This window comes from Musca autumnalis, unplaced genomic scaffold (genome assembly GCF_047663935.1).
Source record: "Musca autumnalis isolate F117 unplaced genomic scaffold, ASM4766393v1 scaffold_1, whole genome shotgun sequence".
Classification (NCBI taxonomy): domain Eukaryota; kingdom Metazoa; phylum Arthropoda; class Insecta; order Diptera; family Muscidae; genus Musca; species Musca autumnalis.
In genome coordinates, this window is record NW_027411644.1 from 147,758,176 (window position 1) to 147,776,137 (window position 17,962).

Below are 17,962 nucleotides of genomic sequence, written 5' to 3' on the forward strand. Positions count from 1 at the left end.
AACCACAAAGGAATTTGTTTTTGTTTGTAACGTTACTGCCAGTTGTATTTGTAAACAAAACAATGAAATGTCTATAAATTATTAGAATTTAAAAAACTAATAATTTTTCACATTTGGTTCAATATTTTGGAAAACATGAATGAAAATTCGTTACATTTTCAATTTTTATGTTTCCACATCATTCCACTAAATGCATAAATTCTCGCAGAAAGTAGAATTCTTGCAGAAAAGTTTGGGGTCGCTGGGAATTCATAGAAAAAGGAGAAGCTGTTTCAATGTTTTGTTTTAGAAATCAAAGAAGCACATGTTTATTAGGGCTTTATTTTTTTACATTTTAACAAAATACCTCACCCATTGTTATGTGTGCTTACTGGCCGCTCTATTTAGCCGCCCGTCTAGCTCAGGTCTTCCCTTCGGGCTATGGGATCTCAACCTGCCAAATTGAGCCAACACACAAACATTGAATATGAGGGAAACTATTGCTCATTTAACTGACTCTACACATAGTTTAACAGGAACGTTCTATCAGGGGAATTTGATGATTAGACCCCGCACTGGCCCACCCATCTAGGTCCAATATGTCCATATTCCTCTTCGAATTGGACCCCACATACCACACACTTCAACTCACACACTTACCTCATCGCCTGGCCCCCAGGTAGTAAAATTAGCAACACCATTAACAAACGTTGTATCCCCTCTACAAGCGGGGATTTACTGCGCGGCCAAGATCTATTTAACAGGTCACGTAAGTAGCACAACAACAACTCATTTTTGGCGGAAAATTCTTCAATATGTCAAAATGTTTGTTTACGTTTTCATACAATTTATTCACAATAACAAAAAATTTGACAGATTGAAACCAATCAGCTGGACGTTTTACGCCACCTTATTGTTTCATCATGTGCTCGGCTTATCGTTCGAACTTGGAGGAGGTTACCTATCATTGATATGAAGAAGTCTTTCTGGGAAATGGTTTTTTCCGAATGATATATTTTTTTTCTCAAAAAATATATGTCCCTAATGCACATCGACATAGAAATAAATGTATAAAATGTCATAAGAAATTTGACACTAACGTTACAACCCAGTTCAGTCAGCTGTGTATTGCTGCTACCTTTTCTTATTCTACCATGGCTTTGCTGGTTAAAAATGGTAACCACAGGCACGTAAAGGAACAGAGCCCGAATCATATGGTTTTTTGTTTTGATTTTTCATAGCGAATTCCTAGTTTTTTAACGTTTAGGATTCGATCAGCTGGGCTGAGGCATCTACCTAAAGGGCTGTTTACACCATCTATCAATGTCATATGAGCTGTCATTTCTTTCACCCATTCGACATTCTCTATGTTTGTCAAAATTGACGTCATCCATACAACTTTCAATTTGTGCGTTCATACCTACAAGTGTTATTTTCGTATGACATAAGTTATAAATATAAAAACAGCTGTTTTTGTCATTGTTTACATTAATTGTTGAGTTACAATTTTGCGCAAATTTTTAATTTTGGTTGAAGGAAAAAGGATATCTAGCATGTTTTTTGTGGTAGAATAGGTTTTTGGGGTTATAGAGGCATTCATGTTTTGCCACAAAGCAATAATTTCCAACACTGCTCCTTTCGACCAATCGATCTGAAAATAACATTATAAACACCCTTTATTTACTTTTCTAAATACTTAAATATACATAACTTTCCATTTTCTTTTTCCATTTTCTTTTTTAAAAGATTTTGTTTTTCAATTTTTTTTTTGAGAATGCCAGAAAACAGTTGATAAATTTATGTTTACATACGAGAATGCCGTATCAAATAGAGCGCTCCCTAAATGAAAAATTTACATATGAGATGCCAAATCATTTTGATAGATGAAAATTTTCATAGTGGTCACACTATGTGTACAACATTCGCAGGTAGAAAATTTGACATCTCATACGACATTGATAGATGGTGTAAACAACCCTTTACCTGGCTTGCTTCTGATAAAAGAATAAAAAAGAAAAGGGCAACCCAGTTCGAAATTTGTTCGGCCTTCTTTAGCAGGAAAGCAAGGCAATCAGGCAAGGCTGCTTATGTACCCAGGCCTTAAGATATAGTGTTAAAGCAGTTTTTTTGTTGGAACAATTCACCGATGTATCTACCTTAACAATTGCATAATGTCAACAACAGTAGAAAATGTCGATCCTGCTTTTGACAGAATAGGCCATAACAAGAAAAAATTGTAATCAGCTGTTAGCTGTGGCCTACCTTATACATTATTGTACCATGGTTTGAGTTAAGTTTTGTGTCATTTCTGGTAGATGAATAAAAGACAAAGTGCTGCCAAGTATTTTTCTTTATTCTTCTACCAGAAATGACACAAAACTTTACTCAAACGTTGGATGTGTTTCCAGCTTAAGTCTCAATAAGTCCCGGGCCACACTACAGTAATTTCATTGAAATTTTGATAAATAGTAAAGTAAAATCATAAAATTGCAGTAGTGGGGAATTCGTTTTAAGAACACCTAATTTCGTGAATTTTTTTAAGGAAATTCACGCTAGTGTGGACCGGGACTAAGCGGGAGAATTCGACGTTACCATTTTTTAACTTTTATAATTAGATCGCTTTATGATAAAGATAGAGAACATGTGCGATAATAAATCCTAACAAGCATCAATCCGACAAAGTCCGTAAGAGATAAGAAAGGTTACAGACAAAAACTGTTGATAAATTTTAAATCCTCATAGAATAATTCGGTTTGACAATGGACCGGAAGAAATTGGGTAGAAAATACCTATTTTTGAATTGTAAAGCATAAACTGTCATTAAAACTCAAAACGACGGGCCAGCAACGCGGACCCGGGTCTGCTAGTTGCAGTATTAAAAATAAAATTAAAAATATCCGATATGGTTCAGAAATTTTCCAACAATCCGGTTTCGTTCCGAAATTATGTCAACCACTTCATTCAATTTTCGTTTGCATATCATTACGATTTCGGATCCGCCATCGGACGTAGCGTCCGAATTTCGTACAGATGTCGGTACGATTGTATTAAAAGTTAAATCATGTACGTATGTATGTATGTGCATCTAGTTTATGGCTATATCACACCATATGCTTTTTCACATGTATGACATCGGCTGGCCTGTATGTTAATATACCCAAAGTGACAACATACATGTGAAAAAGCTTATGGTGTGATATAGCGATTAGTTGGGGTTGCGAAGCACACCGGGCTCAGCTAGTAGGAATATAAAAGAATCAAATCATGTTTAAAGAAGCATATTTATTTCACGTGCACATATATGGTTTTTTATTTACTCAAATTAACCTAATTATGTTCTTAAAATACTTTACAAATCATTAACTAATTACTTTTTGTGGTGTATATTCGGCGTATCTCCTTTAGCAGATTTTATGTTTCACAGGGTATTGCGTGGTCAGCGTAAAACATCTCAAGGGGTTTTTTATTTCTTCATATTCTTGCATACCCAATCCATTCCTTCCTAAAAAGAGTAAGAGGATATGCCACAATTTATGCTAATCTTCTATTTTTGTAAAGACATTTAATTTATTCAACTTGTTCTTCAAAATATAAAGTCAATATTGATAAAAATAACAATACATTTTTTCCAAAAAACTGATGAAATATATCTTTTAAATGGAAGCCGGTTGATATGCACTACCTTGTAACGTTTGGTATGTTATTAGAAGGTACAATATAAGGTCTGTTCGATAACTTCGAAGTAAAAAGTATTTGAAAGTACTTGCATCTACTTCCCATTTCTCGTTTACTGAACAAGTTTGTTATCGAACAGCATTTTCTAAAAGTTTGTACAAACTTTTTAGTTATCGAACAGACCTATAGTCTCAATAATCCGGACAACGCGGTAATCCGGACACTAAAATTGTCCCCATTATCCAGATATTTCTACTCAATAATCCGGACATCACTATTTTTTACACTTAGAGCATTTGTTACTTCTATATTTCCTTTAAGTGTTCACGGAAAATCGTCCAAACTAACCTAAGGTAGAAACACAATGAAATACGCCGCTTTTTCACGCTCAGTTTCATGTAAAAGATTAAAGGCCAAGTACTACCTAATTCAAATGAATTAGGTAGTACTTGGCCTTTAATCCTCTACATAAAACTGATGCTTTGTTTACATTTACGAAATCCACTCGATTTCAACTGTCAATTCCATTGCTTAAATGTCAAATGAAATCCAATGGGTTTCAGATGAGTTTTCATTTGACGAATACGCAAAGGAATTGACAGTTGAAATCGAGTGGATTTCGTAAATGTAAACCAAGCATGAGCGTGAAAAAAGCGGCGTATTTCATTGTGTTTCTACCTTTAAAGCAAATATGCTTGTAAAGCCTCGACACAATGTCTCCGTTGAGTGGCGCTTTATTATTACAACTAATGTTTGGTTTACATTCGGCATAGTTTTGTGATTTCAGAGGCGTTTCGTGATTTCGTGCGAAATCAAGCAAAATTTACCATGATTTTGCGTACAAAAATAAAATCATCTCATTTCGTGATTTCAGCGAAATCAACATCGTAATCACTGGAAGATGGCGATTTGCTGCAAAATAAATGTTAATATCGAAACATAAAATAAATTCGCTTTGGTATTTTCATTGCGTTCCCGTACTTTTTTAGTGGTAAAGTTAACAAAAGAGGGTATTGTCAAAAATTGCTTTTCAATGCAAATTTGTAAAAGTTTCTAGTTTTCACTCGGCCAAATTTCTATAGCAGCATATAGGAGAAGAGGGCATTATTCAGCTCCTATTTTTTTAAATGGAAGTTGTACTAGTTTTCTAAGTACGGCAAGGTATTTCTAACACAAAAGAGGAAAATAATGCAAGTAGTACTATTTTGCAAGTTCTGGGACACAACTTTTATCAGTCGAAATTATTCATTATATTTTTCTCAACGATAAAACAATTTTTATTTGTTAGTATTAACTGGTTAATTTACGATAATTTTCAACATAATGCGGTAATGTTCTAAAATTTCGTATATTTTAAAATAAGTGTAAACAACGTGGTGTATTTCAGAATTACGTGAAATCCAATGGATTTCGGAGCATGAGTGTAAATTAGCTTTACCAAAAAATTTTAAGTGATGCCTAGATTTCCTTTGGTGTTTTCATGTGGTTGTTGTTTTTAACACGTGACTCCCAACGGACCGATTGTGTCTAGCGCTTAACAAGCTCTGTTGAACAAAGCAAACATAAATAAAACAAGAAGTATGAACTATACTTACTTTGATGCCAGTCCCCTCAACCGCTGAGCAAGCCTTAATTTGCCATGTACGTTCCTCCAAACGAACCAAGCCAATTACCTCTGCAACTTCAGATGATGTCATTGCATTTGGCAGATCCTGTTTGTTGGCAAATACTAAAAGAGGCACCTGCTTAAGCCTATTGTCCATTAATATTTCAAAAAGCTCGTTTCCAGTTTCTCCCAACCGCTCCCGATCAGTGCAATCTATTACATATATCTGCAATGGTATTAAACACATATCGTTGTACAATAACTAGGCGTTTACACCAGACAGTTTCTCTTCAAATACAACTCTGATTTACTAACACATACATACATTTGTCTTTTGTCTCCCAGCTGTCCATAATTTTTTCACAGACAGCCGGGTTAACAATTTTTTGACATTTTCGTAAAAAAGAAGTGATATGATAATTGAAATGTGTTGAAAACAAAAGAACATGAACAAAAACAAAATATGTGAACGGAAAACAAGAAAAAATCGATGATTTTCATTCATAATTTTACAACTGTTTTTGCAGTTGTCTGGACGCCTACGTCACACAGGCAAGTTTTGGTATTTTGACAATCAAAACATGAAGTCAACTGTCCTGTCATTTGTAAACGCAGGGTAAAGGAAGATGTATAACAATTCAACAATGTAATGCCATGTTCATACCAGCATTTGAATCACGTCGTTCGTTCTCATAATTACCTACACGAATTAACCCGTTCATACGACATGGTACACAATTCATAGCAACACGATTCATATTTTCATAGTTTTTGTTTACTGTTTTTTATGCGGCCCATACACTATGGGCATGCACTACAACATTTGTAATAGTACTAGTAAATTTTGAAACATTTGTCAATGGATGTGTGAATATTTTAAGCATGATAGAAATCAAAATGATTTTGATTTTGAAATGAACCCCTTTCAATCGGATGAATTTTATTTATTTTCCAAGTGACAAACAAATAATTTTTGAAAACATAAACTTCTATTTGTGATAAAAGTAAACAATTGGAAATTTTCAACTCAAAATCGAATTTTTGGAGGAAAATATATATTTTTTTGAAATTGGATTGAAGGGATGCCACACACTAGTCAATCACACACGTACACAAAGGGTTCATTTGGCAGTGCAGTTTGGCAGTATAGTGTATGCCCGGCATAAAGAATGTTTCAGCCAAAAGACGAGTAAAGTTATGGGTACTTTACACGATATGTTTTTTTCATATGAGTTGTCACTTCTCCCATACAAAATGTATATGCAAAGTGACAACTCATATGTAAAAAACATATCGTGTAAAGTACCCATTAATTGATATGAACCATGGCACAATTGCCCAGGTAGTGGTATCACACCAGCTGATCGAATATGAAAAGTCAAATCCCTTTATAAAAAATTATTTTTTTTGGAATTTCCCCAAAAGTTTTGACATAACATATTCAAAATTATACGATGCCACTACCTGGGTAATTGTGCCATGATATGAGCTGAAAAAATATTTGTCCATTCAGATATCTATTTAATATTAAATTATATTAGTTTTATTCATGTTTTCTATTTTTTCTCACAATTTTGGTGTTTTCAGTATTTTTTTTCAAATTTTTCTATTTTAAAAATTAACGCGAGAGAGACCTGCCAAAATAACTTTTTGGTATACAGACTTTCCGGCAGGCATTTGATTTTTGTTTCTAAATTTGTACGCGAATTTGAAAAGATGGACAAGAAATGCAAATGCAATGAAAGAGAATACAAAATTTGCTATGATTATAATGTATACTAGTCGTTAAATCGTTTACTTTTCATTCATATTTTGCAGTTTTTCTAAAAATGTTTGAGTTTTTAATAATACTTAAATTGTTCGAACAACGAATAGAGAGCGAATTAGCCTTAGTATGAACAAGACATTAGAATTGTTGTTTCTTTGTTTGTTTATATTTCTTGTCATATTATAACATTACAAAAAAAGTCCATATATTAATAAAACATTACGATTTCTTTTTACATTTACATAAAAACGGTTAAAAACTCATTTCCAAATTAAGTTTGATGAATATTTTCCACGATGGCTCCGTCATTACCGATTTCGAAGGTCTGTATACATATAGGATCGAGCAATAAGTTCACCTGTAGTGGAATTCTGTAACTAATTTTTCGAGTTACCGACAAAAGTAGGTAAATTGAAAATGATGATAATTTCGGTAATTGACGAAAATTTTCGGTAAGTCCACACTAGATTAAATTTCATGAAATTAGGTGTTCTTAGGCCGAATTCCCCATTACAGCAATTTCATGATTTTACTCAACTATGGAACTCAATCTAGAGACTCATAAGCTTCGTTCCAGAACTTTTTTAATGGCAAAAATAGTAAAAGAGCGAACGATAAATTTTGCTCTCAGAACACATAATTTTTCAAAAAGTACAGGAACGGAAAATGTAGTAAGGTTAGTAATAAATTTGTCAAGAATAAAAAATGACAATCATCATATAATATATGTATGTAGGTTTGTCTGTAATAACGAATTGTGATTTTAAATTTATCTTTTATAAATCAAATGTTACGTACCAAAAGAAGTGAGAGAACCAACATCTGATGGAAGTCTTTTTTTGGTCATTTATACCGGGAGTGGACATGAAGGCGGATGTGAGTTTCAGGCACAGTTGTATCAAATTATATCAAAATATACTGGTCTGTATCAATAATTGTATCCGCGCCTGCAATCAGTTCCTATAAATCAACCAATCAATCAATTGCCCTTCACCATATAAATTATGGAGGCTTAAACAAAAATCTCAAAGAAAGTATGCGATTTTAATACTTAAATATAAATTTTGTATTCATAATATAAAAGCAACAATAAAAATCATGTTAATAAATCCCTTACAGATTTATTCTAATCTCATTAGTTACTGGATCACCATAATGACGTTTTGGAATTGAGTTTATTTATTTAGCATATTAACGTTGCATTAATTTACTTCGTCACTATTAATACCAATAGGATCGACTACACTATCGCGTGTTAACATCGGCGAAACATACGATCCATGGGGGCCACGAAGTGCAGTGCTTGAAACTGGCAATTTGGATTGAATCTAACACCTGTGTGGTTCTTCTAGGTTCAGGTTCTTCGGCTGTTTAATAACTAATTTAACTTTCGTCGAACTATGCCCCATTCTAACGGACGTACAGGCTGACTGGGATAGACCTATCCTTTCCATTTTGAGGTGTTAGTGGGAAGGATAACATTTGGCATATGGGAAGCATTGGGCTTTTTTATGTCAATCATTTGTTCCACCCAGCATATGCATGAATCTACAAACGTTGAAGGACTTGAGCAATATAAACCATGTTAATGTACAAAAGATGTGATTCCATTTGCAAGACTCCTGTAACAATGTGCGATGCCGGTGTACTGGAAGATAATTGCTGATGGTTTTTCACATAAAAACGTTGGTCCCAGTTGCCGCAGTTGAACTGTAAGATTGAAATTGTTTAATTACGGGCTTTCCTGAAATCTTTGAGTTCATTACCACGAATTTTTATTAAAAGATTTATGAATTATTTGCGAAATATCTTATTTTAATGTCGACTTAAAATTATTTTCTAATTTGTTTCAATGTTTTTTATTTTCGGTTCTCTCAAAAACTGTCAAATATTCCTGTTGACAAATTTCCTACTTTTTACACAGCCAAATTTGTGTAGTAGAAAATAGTAGAAGAGAAAGCCATTTGGAGCCAATTTTGTTTTAATGTTTGGTTTACATTCGGCGTCGTTTCGTGATTTCGAAGGCGTTTGGTGATTTCGCGCGGAATCAAGTTAAATTTATCATGATTTCGCATACAAAAATGAAATCATCTCATTTCGTGATTTCAGTGAAATCAACATCGAAATCACAGTATACATGATATACAACCCTTTTGCCTAAAAAAGTACCAAAAGTTGCAACACTTTTCACGTATCATAATAAATAAGGTAGATGGTCAATTGCTGCAACAAAAAATGTTAGTATAAAAATTTATAAACAATGTGACAAAATTATTAAATTACTTTGTTACAATCATGGCAGAACTACCAGGTAGTGGTATCACACCAGCTGATCGAATATGAAAAGTCAAATCCCTTTATAAAAAAAATTATTTTTGTTGTAATTTCCCCAACAACATAAAGAAAGTTTTGACATAACATATTCAAAATTTTACGATGCCACTACCTGGGTAATTGTTCCATGGTTACAATGCTATTTTTTATTGTGTTCCCGTACTTTTTTAATGACAATGTTAGAAAAAAGAGCGAATTGTCAAAAATTGCTTCCTCATACAAATTTCTTAAAAAATTCGGGAACCAAAAAATGTCGGAAATTGCAGAAACTCCTGCATAAATGTCAAAATCAACGTATCAGCTATCATATTAGATGCCAATGAAAATACTTGCTGCTAGTTTCTACTATGGCAGAAAACAGGAGAAGAAGGTGTTATTCGGCGCTATTTTTGTTTAAAGAGAAGTGCAAGTCTTGCTACATTTCGGAGTACGGGAACGCAATATATAGATACTTTTCCAAATAAAGTTGTAAAGTTCTATATTTTTATATTTTTGATGATTAATTCTATTTACAGCAACTTGTTAAAATTCATGTTCGATCAGCTGCGCATATGCATCTACCTTGATCATTGTGATATGTTTCAAATCAACAAAAAATGAGTGTGAACACCGGGGTGTATTTCAGGATTTCGTGAAATCCAGTGGATTTTGGAGCGCTAGTGTAAACTTGGCATAAGAGAACAAAAAATTTTGGCAGTTTTTTAAGTACAGGAACGCATTTTATCAAAAAATTGTAAAACTAGTACTAAATAGTACTATTTTGCAGGTTCTGGAACACAACTAAAATTTCATGTTAAAATTTTAGTGAAATTATTCTAGTGTGGCCCGGGACTAAGATAACAACAAAATAAAGTTGTCGCTAATGCTTGGTTTACATTTACGAAATCCACTCGATTTCAACTGTCAATTCCTTTGCGTATACGTCAAATGAAAACTGATCTTAAATCCATTGGATTTCATTTGACGTTTTGACAAATTGACAGTTAAAATAGTTTGGATTTCGTAAATGTAAACTTATAGGCTGTTTATATTATAGCTTTTTGCCGGGTTAACCTTCATTATCCGGATTTGTTTGACGTATACCCAATGGAATTGGCATTTGAAACCCAGTGGGCTTGTTGAATCCGATTATATATACGGCGTTTTACTATAAAACCCTAAACACATCCAACGTTTGATTAAAGTTGGACGTTATTACTAATAGAAGAATAAAAGAACAAGGGTAACATAGTTCGATTCTTTTTTATTCTTTTATCAGAAATGACATCCAACTTTACTCAAACTTTGGATGTGTTTAGGTCTTAAGGCCTGGGTACATAATAGCCCGTTTAGACTAGTCATTTTAAATCGACTCGATTTCTAAATCAAACTTTGAAATCCTAGTTATTTAGACTAGTCTAAAATGATATAAGATGCCAGTCAGCTGATCTTTGTTTACGTATACATACGCGAATTTGCAAAAAGAATTGCTGGAAAATTAAAAATGGAATTGAATACTGCACAAAATAATCTGACAAATTGCTATTAAATACGTTGTTTACCATTTATATTAAACTAGCAGACCCCGGTCCGCGTTGCTGGCCCGTCGTAATGAGTTTTAATTCAAAAGTAGGTATTTTGTACCACACTTCTTCGGTCCATTTTCAAACCGAGAAGGATTTTAATTTATCAACAGATTTTGTCTGTAACCTTTCTTTTCTATTACGGACTTTGTCGGATTTTTCGCCAATTTGTGCCTTTTAGGATTTATTATCGTCCATGTCACTGTCTTTATCCTAAAGCGATCTAATAATAAAAGTTAAAAAAATGATTAAATCGAATTCTGCCGCTAATTTAGACCTATATGTTTTAGCTTTTCATGGCTGACAGACCGTTGAACCTCACCATTTAAGTACATTTGTAAATATATAGTTTTTCTTGATCGGGGGACAACCACCGTTGTCTCGAAAACTAATTTGCAACCTGATGCACTCATAAGTTTAACAAATACACCGATTATAAAATAATAGGCCCCAAAATTCGTCTACAAATATATAGCATTTTGGACCACGGGACATTCCTGAACATTTTCTGAAAATTAGGTTCAGTCGTTTAGGAAAAATAATGTTTTGAAAAGAGTGGGCGTGGTCATCAGTTTTCAATATATAACATATTAAAAAAAGTGGGCCTAGTCCGGTCCTAGGGTGCACACAACTTCATTGCCTACCAAAATGTATGCTGAAACCGATATAATCATAAGTTTGGCTTATACATATAGCGTTTAACAGAAAGGCATGGGGAAGGTACCCCACATAACAACGGCAAACATAGAGCTTTTGCTGCAAATTTTATGGAAATCCCTTCAGTATTATTGGAGTTATGACATACTAAAAAAAACAGGCTTGATCAGGCCTATAGGCCCCAAAGAAGTACCTAGATTGTAGATTAAGCCGTAAATTTTTATTCCGATACATACATAATTTTTCCAAATATAAAGTTTTTTAAAAAAATATCGCATAGGGGAGGTACCCCGCCCCCTCTGGAATTCAATAAAATATGTAACCTGTTTTCGGGGACGTGGTAAACTTTTCTTTCCAAAAAACCTAAGTTGGGTTATGACAGCATTTGATTTTTATTCATAAAGGTAAGGCGTTTTTTTAAATATGCCCTCTTCAAAAATCAAGAAAATATGCCTGTACATTCCCTGATATTTTCACGAATATCGGTTCAGTAGTTTTGTAGATGTTACATATTTTAAAAAGTGGGTATGGTCAAGTCTGTGGTTCCTAAAAAAGTAGGTAAGGTCGGAGACACAACCACAATTGTCTCGCAAATTAACTTCCAAATGGATACATTCGTAATTATTGTAAATATAACATTTTTAAAAAAAGTAGGCTATAGAGGATGTTCCCCGCCCTTTCCGAAATTCAACTGAATTTGTAGCCTATTTTAAGCGGGGACCATCTCTGTACATTCCCTGGCAATTTCAGGAAAATCGGTTCAGTAGTTTTTGTAGAAATGATAAAAATAGAAAATTGAAAAAAGTGGGCGTAAAAGTGGGCATGGTCAAATTTTCTTTGCATAAAAACCCAAGTCGAAAATCGGTCCAGCCGTTCTCAACTGATGCCATTACCAACGAACGATATTTGATTTTTATTTATAAAGATTTAAAAGTTTAGACAAATCGCGATTTTCTTGAAAATCCCCTGTAGATATAACCTAATTAGAAAGTGAGCGTGGCCAGATCTTAAGTCACAAAATAAGTACGTAAGGTTGGAGACACAATCGCCATTGACTCACAAATAAATTCCCAAACCGATACATTCGTATTTGTTGCAAATATTGCATTTTTACAAAAATAGGGCATAGGGGAGGTACCCGCCCGATCCGAAAGTCAAAAAATATGTAGCCTATTTTTATCGGAGACCAACCCTGTACATTCGCTGAAAGTTTCAGGAAAATCGATTTAGTAGTTTCGTAGATATAACATATTTAAAAAGTGGGCGTTGTCCAGTCTTAATGCCCCAAATAAGCACGTAAGGTCGGAGACACAATCGCCATTGACTCGGAAATTAATTTTCAAGGCGATACATTTGTAATTGTTGCAAATATTGCATTTTTACAAAAATAGAGCATAGGGGAGTTACCCCGCCCGATCCGAAATTCAACCAAATATGTAGCCTTTCAACCGGGGGCCATCACTCTACGTTCCCTGCAAATTTCAGGAAAATCTATTGAGTAGTTCCGTAGATATAACATATTTATAAAAGTGGGCGGAAAATTGGGCGTGGCCAATTTTTCTTTGCATAAAAACCTAAACTGGACTATGACTAACATTTCCACAAAAAATTATCCAAATCGCTCTAGCCGTTTTCAACTGATTCAATTACCAACAAACGACAATTGAGTTTTATATATAAAGATTAAAGCTACATCCATTTTATTTTTATTTAATATTTTTTTTCCGCTTCTGTTTGTTTTTCTGTGTTTGTGTTTACAGTTATTTGAAAAATGTAAATGATAGGGTTATGACTTTTTTACAACCTCATATCCCTGTGTCATATTTTGATGAGCTTTTGCATAAGATTAGATAAAATCTTAATTACAAGGTGATGCGATAGAAAAAAGCGCATGCACAAAAAGCTTTTAAAGTTTTTATAGATGAGCTTTTTGGAAAACAATTTGGAGTCACTTTAAGCACATAAATAACACAAAACAATCTTTAAAGCCACACGACATATCCAGAATGACATAAGCTTTTTTCACCAATTTTAACGTCATATTAGCTTTGTTCCTTTACTGTTTTAATGATAAGAGTGGTAAAAGAGAAAAGTGACAAAATTGCTCTCTCATGAACATTTTTACCAGAAAAGTAAAGGAACGGAAAAATGGTACATCTGGCAGCAATGTCAAAAAGGAACATGCAAAAATCAATTTTCGTCTTTTATTTCACATTTTTTAATTTTGTTTTGTCAGCGTTCGGCTTTTCTTCTGTTTTCCGTCCATTTTCTTCTTCATTGTGAAATAATCTCAAACAAAAGTCGAAAAATCAGTTCTGCCATTTTTTACCTCCGGAAATTTTGCTGGTAGCCTGTGGTAGAAAAGAAAGCCATTTTCGCTATCTCTCCTCTCTCACTCTCTTAAAAATTGCTTCCAGTTTTGCCACTTTTCTGGGTTAAGGAACGCTTTGCAGGTTAAAAATGGTAACAAATGGTAAAAATGGTAACCTCGAGTAAGTAAAGGAACACAGCTATTATTACATACATATAATTTTATATCATATATAGCTTTATTCCATGTATCACATAAATTGAATGTGGTTTGTGCGGGACCTTTTTCAATATTTAAATGGAATAAGAATTATTTTAGTCATTAATAGGCAAAATGCCATTTATTCGTGCAACAGGAAACAAATTTGGTGCAACATTTTTCTTTTTCATTTCAAGGATTTTCCAAATTTTTTTTCAAAGTTGGTTGTGCGTGACCTTTTAATAATTAAATGGAATGAACCTTATTTTTGGCATTAATAGGCAAAAGTTTACTCACTCTCGCTACAGGAAATCATTTTTGACATGGTTTAATAAGAAAGGTTAGCCAAAGCTTTATGTCAATTTAAATTTTTTCATTCGAGTATTCCTAAAACTTCAAAACAATATACACAAACTGTGTATGTGTGTGTGGTGTTTGAATAATATGTCAAACAATTTTAAAAACAATCGAATTCAATGATTTTTTAATTATTTTTGGAACATTTGTATGTAAATAATTCGCCAGGATATCATTGAAACAAACATTTTATCATATCCACAACTTGATTATGCGGAGAAACGTTGGTCCTTCATTCATTTTTCGCGATTTTTATAAAATGCTCAAAATTGGTGTTGTAAACAAACCCACTTGTTGCTTAATTTTGAAGTTTTAGGAATTCAGGAAAAACAAGGGTTCTATAGATTTTTTTTCATTTAAATCTACCTCTTTACTTATACCATGATTTTTGAGAAAAAAGGTCAAAAAGAACATAGTTGCCAATATTGGTACAGACTGCAATAGTTCCCAGCAAAATAAATTGGAAGTAGTGCAATGTAGACTAGTTCTTTCACGGCATGTTTTTATGCAGTTCAAACGGAGTCGTGAAAAAGGCACTCTATTCCCCACATTTTAACCGCATTTGGAAGCAATCCAAAGAATCACATCCATTTGTCACATTTTAACAACATCCGGAGGCAGTTCAACGGAGTCGTGAAAAAGGCACTCCAATTCCTCACAATATAACATCATCCGGATGCAGTGCAAACGGAGTCGTGAAAAAGGCACTCCGTTGACTACATTTTATTAGCAGTTGTTAGAGATCCCTACATGTACATAAATCAGTTCGTACATCTCTACAGGCACCGGAATACATTTCCAAAATGAGATAATCGTGTTAACATTACCAAACATTTGTTAATACAAACTAAATATATTTAATTTGTGAACATTTTTCCGGTAACTCACGAGAAGAAACTTTCCCAATGGAGTGCTGTTGGACTACATGTCGAAATCTTAACTGGTGATGGGAAGACCCATTTAGCAGATGAAGCAAAAGCACTTAAGCTTGGGTTAAATGAAGAGCACACACATGTTTGCGATTGAATTCAATAGAGAATTTTCATAATTTGTGTTAATTTAATAAAGTTATTAATATTTTTGTTTTACACAATTAATAACTGCATTTTATTTTGTTATTCAAAACAAAAGGGTCAGTTAAAATGCAATGCCAAAGGGTCAGTTAAAATGCAGTGCCAAAGGTTCAGTTAAAATGCAATGCAAAGGGTCAGTTAAAATGTATGAAAATTCTCTATTGAATTCAATCGCAAACATGTGTGTTTCCTCCGCTCTTTTTTTAATCCAAGCTTAAGTGCTTTTGCTTCATCTGCTAAATGGGTTTGATATTGTCTTCCCATCACCAGTTAAGATTTCGACATGTACTCCAACAGCACTCCATTGGGAAATTTTCTTCTCGTGAGTTATCGGAAAAATGTTCACAAATTAAATATTATTTAGTTTGTATTAACTAATGTTTGGAAATGTTAACACGATTATCTCCTTTTGGAAATGTATTCCGGTGCCTGTAGAGATGTACAAACTGATTTATGTACATGTAGGGATCTCTAACAACTGCTAATAAAATGTAGTGAACGGAGTGCCTTTTTCACGACTCCGTTTGCACTGCATCCGGATGCTGTTAAATTGTGAGGAATTGGAGTGCCTTTTTCACGACTCCGTTGAACTGCCTCCGGATGTTGTTAAAATGTGACAAATGGATGTGATTCTTTGGATTGCATCCAAATGCGGTTAAAATTCGAGGAATGGAGTGCCTTTTTCACGACTCCGTTCGAACTGCATAAAAACATGCCGTGAAAGAACTAGTCTACATTGCACTACTTCCAATTTATTTTGCTGGGGTTATAGTCTAAACGGGCTATAAGCTGCCTCGCCTGGTTGCCTTGATTTCCTGCTTTATTTCTGACGTAACAAAAATAAAAGAATAAAGAAGAAGGTGGCAACCTATGCTCTGTTCCACAGAACCTGCAAGAAGCTAGTATTTTTTACTACGATAACATTTTTTCCTTTATGTTATCGGAAAAAATAGTAAAAATTAGTAGATTCTTGCAGTACTGGAACAGACCACTAGTTCGTAATTGGATCGGACTTCTTTATTCTTTTATTTTTTGTTATGTCAGAAATGAAGCAGGAAAGCAAGGCAAGAATTCGAGGCAGCTTATGTACCCAGGCCTTTAAGTCCTACCGATAGCAACATTGTTATCAACTTTTATTGATACTTTTCATACATAATTCGGCGTTTTAGTTTGACCGATTTTGTCGGTAACTCACTTTTAGATTTATCGACAAAATCGGTAAAATGGACCTATAGTGAAAATTTTTGATGGAGAAGTTTTGCAATCAATGGGAACTGAAAATTTAAAATTACAGGAAGTTCGGTCAAAACATGTAACCAAATTCTCAGAATACCCAAAATCGGGAGGTACTATTATATGGGCTATATACCAAAATATGGACCGACATTGAAAAGTTTTGGGGGGAGAAGTTTTGCGACCACTGATAACTTCAAATTTTAAATACCAAAATTATCAAAATACCTAAAATCGAAAGGTGCCGTTATATGGGGGCTATAGCAAAACAATAATTATAATTAATTTTGCCCTGACAGACGACAGTTTCTGCATTTACGAAACAGCTGTTTGCTGGTAAACAACTGTTTTGTTGTTGTTTGCAAGGTAAATTGTGTCTCAGAGCATGAATATGCTTTCTCTCCTACATGAATATGGGCTCTCTTTTACAGCATTGCCATATTGAAATACTTAAATTCAATTTAAGTTCCCTTTGATTTTGTGCATTAGGAATGTGGATAATACACGAATTAATTTGAATTAAGGCAGTTAATGCACATTAACGCTGCCGTCTGTCTAGGGTATAAAATATCTATGATGGAGGGTATAAAAATGAATTTATCCAGTTGAGTGATTTCTAATTAAATGCCTCATTTGTCGAAAATTACTAAAACATGTGAACAAAGGCAGATGTGAACTGTTTAACTGATAATTTTTCAAATACCCATAATTTATTAAAATAACGCCAGAAATTGAATTACCAATACATCTGTATTTGCAAAGTAGTTTTTCCAGTATGGTCGAATTTTCCACTGACCACCAATATCCCAAACATTCAATTTGAAACCATCAGCCGAGACGGATTTAATATTGAAACCAGCAGTGGGCGTAACCTAAAATAATGTTAATATTAAGAAATAAAAAGGAACAAATTAATATATTACATAGAATACTGAGAAATATTAAGGTTTTTACCGTTGTAATTTCCTCGTTGGCCAACTGTTTCAAAATAGTTGTTTTTCCAGCATTATCCAATCCAAGCAATAATATTCGCGCTTCTTTTTCAGGATTTGGTCTCAGCTTTCTCAGCAATGACAGCAGGCCCTGAAATTAAAATGTTTATAAGATGGTAATATTATTGGTCTGTTTCAGAACTGCAAGAATCTACTAATGTTTACTATTTTTTCCGATTTTTTTTATTTTTATACACTACATCACTATGTGTGGAGG

At 33.7% G+C, this 17,962-nt stretch overlaps 1 protein-coding gene and 1 long non-coding RNA gene across 3 annotated transcripts in view; one reads left to right on the forward strand and one right to left on the reverse strand.

Moving 5' to 3' along the window:
• Window positions 1-3,241: 3,241 nt before the first annotated feature.
• Window positions 3,242-17,962, reverse strand: part of LOC141388149 (ADP-ribosylation factor-like protein 3) — a 40,681-nt gene continuing 25,960 nt past the window's right edge. For both annotated transcript variants that reach the window (XM_073958193.1, XM_073958191.1), the window contains exons 2-5: window positions 17,708-17,836; window positions 17,494-17,625; window positions 5,250-5,486; window positions 3,242-3,481 (exon numbers count right to left, since the gene is read on the reverse strand). In XM_073958193.1, coding sequence (XP_073814294.1) covers window positions 3,443-3,481; window positions 5,250-5,486; window positions 17,494-17,625; window positions 17,708-17,836 — 537 coding nt within the window. In that variant the 3' untranslated portion in view covers window positions 3,242-3,442. The remainder of the gene's footprint in view (window positions 3,482-5,249; window positions 5,487-17,493; window positions 17,626-17,707; window positions 17,837-17,962) is intronic.
• LOC141388173 (uncharacterized) lies at window positions 5,498-13,557 on the forward strand. The gene is made up of 2 exons (XR_012408749.1): window positions 5,498-9,014; window positions 10,040-13,557. It is a non-coding gene; the product is annotated as an uncharacterized lncRNA (long non-coding RNA).